Consider the following 12,897-nt stretch of genomic DNA (forward strand, 5'->3'; position numbering starts at 1 on the left):
CGACAACGGATCTCCAAGAAAGATGTCTCGAGGGTAAGCTTGTCAAACTGAAACTAAATCACTCTTGAAAGCATAAGGATGCGTCGCGGCGATGGAAGGAGAGAGGGGACCGACAGCTAAGAGTTCTTTCGTGGAAAGATTACGATTCTCGAAAATAGTGTAAACGGATAATTCAAACAGAATTTAAGTGACATTAATGGGAATAGCTAAAATACATCGATGCCAAAGATTGAATTAAAATTAGTATCCCCAAGGAAAAGACCATTATGTTTAAGGAACGCAGATATTAGTGAAGGGGAAATCACAAAATATTTCTCAAAATAATATAAAATATGGTTATATAGGAATGTGTAGGATATTCGTTGATTATTTAACTGTGAACATTTAGTAAAAGCCAAAATGCTTAAAATTCAGAGCAGAAGGACGAAATTAAACCAGTATTAAACCTGATTCACCCGTTTACAGCGTGATTTAACGCGATATACGTGGCAGTTAAAGGCAACTGGACGGGAGCGTAAAAGATATCCGAAAAACAAAAGCAAAAATGACGCATGCATGGTGCAAAAATACTGGGCATTGTAATTCAATTAGTGGAAGAAAATTAACATTGGGTTTCAAAATGTTAGATTTAAAGTTTTAATTGGCTCGAGGAAGTTGGATATTCGGTAAAGGGTCACTGAAAAGACTTTCGCAAATGGGAGGGAGGTGGAAGAGGAAACAACGAATAATTCCATGGAAAAATCCATGATTAGGGAAATGCTGAATTATTTCACGGGAGCGGTGAGTCGGTTGTCTCATTACACATGAAAAACTAATGATTCCAATCATAATTCTCTCCCACCACGGAATTTCAACATCATTTTCCCCCTCGATATTCATTATAGTCATATCCTACACAAAATTACTGCGTGTATTTAAAATAAACAAATCTCCAAAGAAAGCTAATTGAAATCACTAATTTCATTCTAGCCCATTTCACTTGTGTGCGTTTGTGGGCTTACGCTCCCGTTCGGAAGCTACTCTCTCCCTCATAGCAATTTTTTTTTTAATTTTCACAGGAACGGCTACAGCACTATTCCAACTTTCGCATTTCTCTCTCTCTCCCGCCCCGAATATAAAGTGGGCTCCATTGTTTTGATCGGAACAGAGATCCCTATCCTTTCGTGAGGGCATGGTTCACCATTTTCATAAATGATCGAAGCGGAAGATTCACAAAGCAAACCACGACATAAATCTGGCCAATTAAAACGTAAAATCACTCAAAAAAGTACCGAATAGCCGGCGAAACAATAGGTCTCCATAAAATATCTGACTGAACTTACCGGGAATTAGAACGCAATTGAACTACCATTGGTTTCCTCTCTTCCCGTAAATCAATCACTAAGAGCTCTGAATTCTTCTCCTGCGAGTAATTACACCCCATATTGTACAGGAATCCACTTTGCTCGCTAGAGAACTTAATCCCCGAAATTTTCCAATTATTCCGCCTTATGACGAGAAACCTGTACCCACCTCGTTTCACGACCTTGGTCCCCCTCCTACCTCTCCTTCCCCTCCTTCCCCCCCACAACCGACACTACCTCGGACACGTGGCTACAATTGCACCATTCTAGGCAGACTTCGGTCGGTACTCTATCATCATCACCATCATCATTCCTTCCTGCAAGCCATGCATTGTGATTGAATATATCCATTAGATGGAATCGCGATCCGTGGCATGTGTGGCCTCCCGCGTTTGAGTTGCCGTGTGTTTCTATATGTAAGGGCTGCACCTATCTATCTATCTATCCATCCACCTTCCCCTTACCTACCCCCACTAACTCCCTCCCCTCCCTCCTTCCAGCCCCATCCCCGCGACCCACTCCACTCCATCTTCATCCGCCATCTTGCTGATCGATAGCGCCACTCCGAGTCTGGTGGCGAAAAACTGTGTCGACTTCAGCGAAATGATGGCGAGAGGATGAATGCAGAGCGTGCAGGTGAGGAAGGCAGCGGAGGGGGTGAGGGAGGGTGGGAAGGAGGGAGGGAAAGGGGTTTGGTGGTGGGGCACGGTGTGCAAGGAGAGTAAGGCGAGAGTGGGAGCGGGGGAGTTCTGTGACTCTGCCTAAATAAGTAAAACATTCGGAAAATCTTAAAAAGCTAAAAAATGATGATGATGATGGCTCGAACTTTTCCTCGACAGAATAGTTACCCGCATTCGAAAGAACAGCACCGCCGAAATATCTGCGTGAATCAATACGAATGACCTACATTAAGGCATCGCATTTCACATTTCAACTGATTTTGAGCGATACCATCTCAATCATCGTGGATACGCGGATACAATATCTTGGAACTCAGGCAAACTTAATTAATTCATTCAGATGTTTATTTTAAATCGCAAAGTTATATATAAAATTATGTGGACTGAGTAGCGTCGTAATTATATTCCAGGAGTACATTCAGAAAAAAGAGACAATCAATGGCCATAGTTACAATTAAACCTAATCTTAAACTCACCGTAATTAGCATCTATTTATTATCCGACTTTGCCTGTGGGAAAAACCTATGAAATGATATGGCTCAGAGGTAGGATGCAAATTATTATGTTTAAAAACATTCTTTAATAAAAGCTCATCACTATAAAGTTTACATCACGCTCAGAACACTCAGCTGAGTTCCACATATTTACTTAAATCTAGTTAGCTTCGATCACTCACATTTGAAACGTCAAGTTATTTTTCCATATTTCCAAGTTTCTTTAATATCTTCAAGAGTAAAGTCTTTAGGGAGGATTTTATTGCCGCTTCAAACTAATTTATCTTATAAGGTAATTAAAGACTTCTTTGGTAAGCTTCATTATATATGTACGCGTGCACTGGGGTCATAGAGCCAATATGAGATCCATTGACTTTCTTTCTCAATTAGTTAAACATGTGGATGAGGAGGTTTTACCATGAAGAGAAGATAAAGTCTTCTTTTACATTATATAGATAAATGATGATTCAAAAATCAAAATATCTAATTATATGTATTTCGAAATCTGACTAGGATATGTCGAAAAATTGTTAACTCCATCGCAAGGATGATGTTCGTTATTTTTTTTGTAAAAAATAACAATTTTGTCCAATATTTAAGATGAATTAATATTCTGAGAATTCTCTAGCTACTCAAAAGGATGAAGATCATTAATTCCACTTTCCATACTGATTCTGATTCTGATCTAATTTTATTTTCAAATTGATCAAATCCTTGGAAGATAAAACCTGAAAGATTCAAGCCATAAACGAATGTTAAATGATTTTCAATGAATCGATTTTATGCCACCTTGCTCAATAGTATCAATTATTTTTAAAGGCTTAAGGAATTTATAATGAAAACATTCTATTGTTTAATATTGAGGGTGTTCCATAAGATATATACGGCAAAAGTCGTCCTTTGCACTTCGAAAGAATATGAACCCTGACCACATATCTTTCTTAATGTTTCATTTTAACCATAGCCCAAGAAAAACTAACACTTATTAATACATATCGAAACTGATGCAAGGAGTACTCTACCATATACTTGTAAATGGTCTGATTCATGCAAATACTGAATGCCATTAATTGCACAATAGGTTTGCCGTGTATCAGGTTGCAAATTTCAAAACAAATTTAGCAAATATTGGATAGGAAGAAGATCGGATGCAAATGCAATAGCAAATCTGGAGGAATTACGATAATTTACTTCAACGGAGTAATGATTAGAGGCATTGGGGAAAAAACTGTTAGTAAGACGAAGAAAAAGTTGTTTTCACAATACTTCTTATCTTTGTTTTGATTTTAATGAAAGGTAAAATGAAAATTTAAGAAATTACCTCATACTTTTAAATTACTGAAATCTTGTGTTAAAATTAAACACAGTCTACTAAGTAAAGTTATTTTCAGACCTAAGTAGTTGCTTCTGCTGTTTTCTGGAAAAGAACTTGCTCAGGATTATTTTTCCAACTTTGCTGGAAACTTTACTGCTGCCGCGCTAAATAAAAATAATACAATGCGTTACCATTTTGTGTTCTGGATGCTACGCGAGATTTTCGTCTCATAATCCTCTATTTATTTTCCAATGGAAGATAATGTTCTTGTACCTTGTGAATTTAAAAGTAAATGAAAGAGGGACATAATTTGACAAAAGACAATGTCAGATTGTTTGTAAGTGCAGCCTAATTCCATCTCCATTACTTATACCTTGTACATCTCCTTCTTTGATATTACGTTTTGGATTTTTTTGCTGAGAGCGATCATACTCAAGAAATCGAATAGCAAATAAAATCCGCCTTTGCCCCATTTCACAAAATCCTATAAAGATTGCCCTTACTGCTGAAAAAGAATATTACAAGGTTTTTCTTTGCTTAACTTATTTTGACAAATCTAATGTTAAATGAATATGTGAATATATATATATATATATATATATATATATATATCCACAAATTCAATACAGTTACACAGACGTATGCATCGACAGTATAGGTTTTAACCTCATGCTTCACGACAATAGCGAATGAATTATTGAGAAGTGGGGTGCGAAAATGGAATCACTTCGAGCACTATGTGCGTGGATCCTTGAATTCATAGTGGCTGAATATTGCATATAAAACGTTGGTAAAATCGAGCTTTCCTCTTTGGGAACCAATATCTTTGTGGAGGTATTTCTTGCAAAATCGAATTCTGCCGATGCGATGGGCGAATGCTCCAGGCCTATCTCCATTCGGCTTGCTCCATCGTTTACAATAGACCTGGCAATATTTCGCTTCCGAGGATTTGTTGAAGCAAAGTGAAGGGTTTTAAGGGGTAAGCAGAATAGTGCTTGGATAGGGGATTCAAATGGTTTTAAGGGATTGCAATCGCTTTCAAAGATAATATATTTTTCTTTGCCGCTATTTGCAAAAAGGACACTCTTTACGGCAAGAAAGTGGCCGTGAAAGTAGTTATCATACAGGTATGAGACGCCCTTGAGTTTGGAGAAAGAGAGCATAAATTGATAGACGCGAATGCTGAAGATAAAACGAAGATATGAAGTGTGACATGCCGAAGAAAAAAAAGAGAAGACTATATTCAAGCATTATGCCTAGAAGATGAACCAATTGGACTAAGAAGGCCTTAAGAAGTAATGGATTTATTAGGAACCTAGTTGAAGCGAATGTACCTGTAGACGGAAAGAGATGCAAATACGCTGATCAATTGATCAGCGTATTTGCATCAAAGACATGTAGAGAAATAAAAGGCATTTTGAGGGAATATGTAAATCAGAATTTAAAAAGGAACAAGTAGCTAGCTACAACGGCTAATATATCATTTTAAAGGCTAATGAAGGTTTTAAATATTAGCTATAGATTTTCATAAGCAAACATTCCAGAAGACCATTACAATTGTACAATATTGCAAGGGTTTAATGAGAGATAAATATTAAAATATTCCCTATGGTGTCACAGAGAGCATGAGGTTTCGTAAAGTTGTAGTATTAGATTGTTAGTGATTGAATCACTCTAAAAATTATCCCTCAAGGATTACATGTATTTTAGTCATTATTATATACCACAAATAATGAGGAATTGAGTTAGGGAAAGGAGAAAAACGGGCATTTCATGTGGCATACAGGGATATAGCAAGTATATAGAGCTAAATAAGGGGTTATTTCAATGTTTATAGTGGGCATTACGATGATTTTGTGCCATTACTTAAGGTTCATGAGTACAGTAGGGCGTAGTGACTTGGTACATCAACAACCTACCCTAAGTCGGAAGACCACTGCTAATAATTATAATTACTTTTCATTCACGGGTCCTATTACCATAGCTCTTTCTATATTTAATGAATACTTCATATTAAAGCGCTATAAAATTCAATAGTTAAGTGAAATTTAAATGGACATCGACAAATTAAGTGAAGTATTTTCCCTGAATTAATATGATTTTCATATGAAAATCATATCATCGGAATCGCCTACGCAAAGCGCCCCTGCGATTGAGTCCCTCTGAGGTGGATTCGCATTTTTAGATTTAATTGTTGGTCGAAATGCATAATATGGGATTTAAAATATTTTAAATTCCCTCTAAATAGAAACATTAATGATAGTGTGTTTCATCTTCCTACGAACGAAAATCGATAAGTAAAAAAATTAACTGGCATAGTCACTGATAAAGAATATTTTTAACTGCCGAAATCAGTAACGTCCTTCTAACGGATTTATTAAATATATCCCGCTTATGATTAAGAGTTCATACATTATTTCGATCTCCCCATTAAATATCCATTTATGATCCCTCTTGATAGATGCCCAATCGATCCTGATCAAAAATAAAACGAATCCCACATGGGGCTTCCATGACTGAGTTCATGTTACTCTAAATTTATCACGAGATTGCTATTTAACAATTTCGCTTAACGTTTAATGTTTACCGTAGTCCCAGAGTAAAGCACAGCATTTGTGTGGTACTTCTGAAAAGAGCACCTCCAAACTGCACCCTCATGCGTCTCTTTCAACTGCAAGCCTCGACAACCTCACGTCCCCGAACCGACAACACTCCCCAGCGACGAAACAACCCGCTCCCCGGCCATCCACTACCCTCCAAACCCCTTCCTTCTCCAACCCGTCCCCGCACCATCAAACCAGCTCGAAGGTCCCCCATCCCCCTGTTTGTCCTTCCGCAGTCAGTACTCAGCAATCAACTGCCTCGAAACGCCATGTCCCCCCGCCTTAGTTTGCGCTCCTCAGAAGACAACAGGGGAAGCCACGTACGTATGCGAGGCTGAAGCCACAAACTGCAGGCAAAGGGCTATCACGCACTCGCCCCTCACCACATCCATCTCTGATCGTTTGTGTTCCCCGCCTATGTCCCCGTACCCTCTGCTTCCCTCGAACTTCTAACACTTGATCCCTCTCTCCACCTGATTCCCATTTTCGAGGGGATGCACTGGGTTGCCCTGTAATTTAACTTCAACGCTCCTCAATAGAAACAGAAGACTTCAGAAACTCAGCTCTCTACCATTATACTGAACATGTCGGCTAGAACGTACACATCGTTTGAAACTTGTGTTAAGACTAGTTCACGGTCGCAAATTGTCTCATATGGCTATTGATTATATTGCGAGCGGGAAATGTCGTTGTTGGATTTAAACTATTCTAATCTCGATTTTCCTGACCGTCTTGCTATATCACATCGGTGTTTTTAGAAAACTTTGCAGTGTTTCTCAAAATCTAGGGTTTTGAGATTACATGTATCTTTGTGAACTGACAAGTTTTAGAGGTATTTCCCTATACAAGTTTACAAATATATGATGCTTCGTACGAGGACTCAATCAAAGTTGCTCATGAGCATAGACCACTTAAGTGCATCAAAGTTTCCATTTCTGTTTAAATACAAGCTTCTTTATCACGTTTCTTATTGTATTTTCAGAGCGAAGCTCTTGTTGTTGCTAGTTTTTTGCTTTTAAAGATATATAGCATAGAATCTATTCCCAAAAAGTGATAAAATGGATATCAATTCACTGCTCATATTCAGAAAATAAATATTTTAAACTTCCTAATGCCTTCTTAATAACAACAAGCTTGCCACAAAAAGGTAAAGGAATATAATTTAAATTTTTTTAGGGGGTATGTCAATGATTTACCTCATTTTATACTTACTTTCAAAGACCATTGCAAGGAAATCATTGGATTAAGCACCCAGAATTCTTAGAGGAAGTCAATGAACCGAATGAAAAAGTCACCGTAACTCCAATATATGTTAAAGAAAAGCCGTCTTCTTTTCCTGGAGCATTTTGAAGGACTCCGATAGGTGGTATATAGAGGCGACCGCACCAATTTAAAGTCCCCTCACACCCTACTTCCCCTTCCTCTCGCCCCATTACATCAACTCCGTGGCCTTATCTCCCTCATCCATTCCTCGACCCAACCCTCCCCTCTTCCACCCTCTTCCCTCCATCTCTCTCCCTCCCCCTCGCGAGGGAGTGACTTCAATAATCCATCCGACGTCTGATCGCGAGGGGCGGGCCATTCCGCAGCGATACGCAATCGAAAGACGGACGCGATGATGGGAAACGAGAAGTGGATAAGGCCCCTGGGGACGGAGGAAGGCTTGGGGCCCCTGATTTTAAGAAAAGAAGGGAGGAGATGATGGCGGATTCCTGAGGGACAGCAGCGGGTAGTACGTACTTGGAAATATAACGAAACGACACCTTGTGGCTAAAGAAAGGGTTTTACGGTTTTCAAACGATGTAAGATCTCTGCATGGGCCACGTTTAGAATGAAATATTTCAGTTTTGGTAGTCAGCTGAAGAAATCAGTTCTTAACACGAAACATAAGTATCATGCCAGTGGAGTTCGCCCATCGATACTAGTTGAACATATAAATACTGAATATTAGAGAAGTCTCGGCTTCATGTCAGACATCATCCAAGCTGGAGACTAAAACGGTCGTTTCCCTTTACCACAGTGATCCATTGTCGCTATAGCTTAGATTTAATATACACGAGTTTTGATATGGAATTTAACATTGAGCAGAAGCCAGTTCTTATCGATATTTAAAGCTGGTCTGCATTTTATTTACGTAAAAATTTCCCCGATGGAGCTCTTGGAGTTGAATTTTCATTTAAACAATATGAGGGAGAAGGCCATTTATACGAGTATATTCAAAAAGTTCTCTAAACGGAGTAGCCTGATGATGTAAACTCATGTTGACCTATTTATATGAAGTTTTCTTTATTTTTACAACAATATACTATACATTTCTAATTTAAACTTTAGCCACTGTAAACTATTAAAGTCGGATAATCTTTTGCGTACAGTAACTTGGCATCGCTCAACAAAGGTTGCTAATGTTAACAATTTCCACTCTGTGTAAAGATTATTACCTCACTGGTAACCCATTCATTTACCTGCCTAGATAGACATTATATATTTACATTTCATCAATGACATATTACATAGAAAGTGCTTCAAAAGGAGCTGATTTTGATGTCAGTCAAGGTAACGGCTAAAGGCATGCATAAAACGAAGAGAATCATGTACTTACTCTTGTTCTACCTCTAGTTGGAGACCCGTATGTACCATCACCGTAACCCCGATTGGGGTACTGAGAAAGAAAAAAAACAATTATTTAATTATTGGTGCAGAAACACTACTTACTAATCTATTTATATTTTACAGGTTCACATGACATTAAAAATATACATAATGTAATTTGGCAACAACTGGTTGATAAAATTCTTAAAAGCAGATTCATTAAACAAGTTTAACATTACAGCGAACCACTGCGGGGCGCCATGTTGAAGTGGAAATATTTGGGCGCAAATTTTGTCTATTTCTGTAAAAAATACGATTTTAGAGAAAAGTTGTAGTCTTTTGTATGAATTAAAGCAGAAGTTGATCGAGACAAATTTGGAAATAAGGCCCTCGTGCCACGCTTTATCGAAGGCTTTTCCAAAGTTGAGGAAAGCGGCGGAGGTGAGAGGACCATTAAGTGCGTCATCGATATTTTCTACAGTACGAGTTTCTGTATTATATATATATATATATATATATATATATATATATATATATATATATATATATATATATATATATATATATATATATATATATATATATATATATATACTCATATATACAGAAACATATATAAGGAAAAGGGATAGGAACACGTATAAAGGACGAACACAATAGAGGTGGGGAAGGCGGAATCGAACGGATCACAAGAGTAAAGATGAACCACTGGCTGTCACGAAACGCACTGTTCTTTTCCTGTATGATGTTGTATGAATTCTAACCACTGTCCTTTCTTCTTGTGTATTGTCTATTTCTCCTTTGGTGGGTGAAACAGCCCCCTGACGCCATCTCTTGGCTAAAGAATCGGGGCGCTTGGCGACATATAAGACCCACGGATCTCAGGGTAAATTACATATCCTCGATAGCTCAAGTGGTTAAGAGCATCCGCCCGGCAAGTGGAAAGATCCGGTGTTCGAGTCCCGGTTGAGGAGATATTTTTACTCTTGTGATCCGTTCGATTCCGCCTTCCCCACCTCTATTGTGTTCGTCCTTTATACGTGTTCCTATCCCTTTTCCTTATATATGTTTCTGTATATATGAGTATTTATTCGCCGTTTGGCGGGATTTCGTGTTTGAATGTATATATATATATATATATATATATATATATATATATATATATATATATATATATATATATGTGTGTGTGTGTGTGTGTGTGTGTGTGTCTGTGTGGGTTGGGTGGGTGTGTGTGCGCGTGTGTGTATACCTATATATTCATTTCTTAATAATTTCGACGGAATTTAGCTCCGTCTTCCTCGGAAGAAAGAGCAGCACTACTGTACGGAGCTAAATAATTCCGTAATAATAATATGTATCACTAACGCCCGCTTTATATGTATTCTTCAAATACACAAACCTCCAATTTTACAAGGAACTGAAGTGCATTAATAGTTATAAATACAAATTATCCCATATCAATGCACATCGCATTTATCTAGATCTTACGCACCACAAACAGGTGGCGAAAAAAGAAATAAAAATTTAAAAGTTTCCTGATTCGACTATTTCAAATCACACGGCACACAAGGTTAGAATTACGACGCGCGAGGGCGTGTTTATGCTGATGTGCTCTCGCGCCCCCTCCTGTCCCCGATTGACACCCGATGGCGGGGCCAACGACGCTGTCGGCCATTACTCCTGGGGCAGCCCGAAACTGGCCTCCTCGACGCCCACGCCCAGTCGTGGGGCCGAAGGATGGAGTGGCGTAGGAAGGCGCGTAAGTGGTGGGTAGAGGGGCCGCGCTGTCGTGGTTTGCGGCCGTGAGAGAGGCGAGGGGAAATGTCATCAGGCGTGGGCGATGGAATAAATAGCATTAAGGGGAAGTCACCTCAATCGGCAAGGCGCGTGAGAATACTATTACGCTAATTCAAGTCTGCGCTTTAAATTTCAATTAAGTAACGGTGGACTGTGTGTATGTAATCCTGAACTACAAACAAGTTTTTTAAATAATCAAGTTAGAATCTACTTGCATAAATTCCAAAATTATCAAACTATTTTCTACTGATTTGATTACAATAAATCTAGTGCTACTGAGCCGTAATTATGCCGTGTTTACAATCATCTTCATGATTCTGACAGCTATTCTAATAATACTTACATGAATATTGACCAGTTAAATCAGTTTCGACTGTAATTCATACCAATAAAAATATTGTAAGGGAATGAGGATGTATGTAAGAAGTCATATAGTAGAAATTCTAAATTAAATGGTACGAATATATATTATAAACAATGACCCAAACCCCATACTCATGTGTAACGAGTAAAACAACAGTGATGGTCAGGCTGCTTATTCATTTCATGCATTTTCCTAAATGTGGAGGAGATTAGTTTTTATCAAGGCATTAGCTTAGGTTAAACCGAAGTTAATCCAGGCTAATAATATTCCAGGCTGCATTGACTTCGCATTAGAAAGTCCTTCGTTCCCCTTGGTCGTCCCAATGACCAATTACAGTGGCTTAAAAAGGTCGGATTCGTGCTTCAGGTTCGCTGGAGTAATCAGGTGACTGCATTTAAGTGAAAACCGCATCTAGCATTTCAACGCTCCATTCTGCTCTGAATCATTGGAGTCGGAATAAGTGAACCTCTTTTTTATGATCGCACAATAGAACGGTGAAAATCCCCATAAAGAGAGGTTTTAGCGAATATTTCCGCAGTCTAAACATTTCCACTAATTAAATTTGGCACTGCCCATCCCGATCAAAAGCCTTTCCATCGAATTGGCGCATTCAGAGCGGACGACACCCACTCAGAGGGGCGGGGTCTATTTGCTATCGCCCCTCGGCGCCCGCTCTTGGGGGCAACGGGGGCGAAGAGGGCGAGCCCACTCGTGTGGTGAGCTGTTATCTTGCGAAATAAAACAGGGTACGTGGCGCGATTCTGGAGAGAGAGAGAGAGAGAAAAAAAGGGATCGGATCAGTTTTAGGGTTTCCCGTGTGGGGTGTTTCGGTACAACAAAAGGGGCACGGACGGAGAGGGTCATGGGACGTGGGGGCGGGGGACACCTCCGGCTTTTTCAAAAGTTGCATCTCATTGAAATCCCCGCTGAAAAGGTGTGCGGGATTTCCCGGGTGCGTGAAACGACGAAGCGCCGGTGCCAAGCTGGGCTGGGCGCACAGCGGGATCTGATATATGGCGGGCGCGTTTGTTGACGACTGCTGGGCCGCGATATATCGGCTTAGGCTCCCGCAGGCGGATGGGCTCGACTCACTCACCCCCTTCATCGACCCTCTGCCACCCCCTTTCCCCATTAACTCCCTTTCGTGGTAAGGATGGGGAAGAATGGAAACATCGCAACGGAAAAATCGGCTGCAGCGGGAATTGATCCCAAGTCTCAAATATTGACGTCAAGTTTTCCGAGCATATAAAATTCCTAACAATTTAATAGTCAATAGGGCCTTCGTGGTAAGTGCAAAAAAAATCCAAATTACTTCGGGCGTCCGATTAATGGTGGAACAATTCCAGTGCCGTTAGGCCATTCCAGCCAAATCAATAAAGGCACGAAGAGCCTGTCCATTTATGATTATGGCAAAAGGCCTGTCCATTTATGATTTTTTCCATCGCAGTAAACTAGGATAAGAACGGCATTAATTGCGATACCTTACAGAATTACAGAGGTTATTTCTACAATATCTGAATAATTTCAATTGAAATATTTTTATTTCCCTCAAAAGAAATCCAAAAACCCAATTTGCTGTCCGCTGCGTTTCGCATTATTTACTCTTTCGGTAACCTTGTTGGGATTTTTTGGTAGTGTAATGACACGGATGACGTTGCTCGAAGCTTTCGCAAAAATTTTGTACAAGAGGGATTTCAGGTATCGGTTGG

General features: G+C 39.4%; 1 protein-coding gene across 1 annotated transcript in view; it reads right to left on the reverse strand.

Moving 5' to 3' along the window:
• The window catches only part of mmd (disintegrin and metalloproteinase domain-containing protein mind-meld), a 997,749-nt gene that overhangs the window by 532,901 nt on the left and 451,951 nt on the right, over window positions 1–12,897 (reverse strand). The window contains exon 7 of the mRNA XM_071590726.1: window positions 9,035–9,094. Coding sequence (XP_071446827.1) covers window positions 9,035–9,094 — 60 coding nt within the window. The remainder of the gene's footprint in view (window positions 1–9,034; window positions 9,095–12,897) is intronic.

Source organism: Hetaerina americana, unplaced genomic scaffold (assembly GCF_022747635.1).
Source record: "Hetaerina americana unplaced genomic scaffold, ioHetAmer1.1.p SCAF_4, whole genome shotgun sequence".
Lineage (NCBI taxonomy): Eukaryota > Metazoa > Arthropoda > Insecta > Odonata > Calopterygidae > Hetaerina > Hetaerina americana.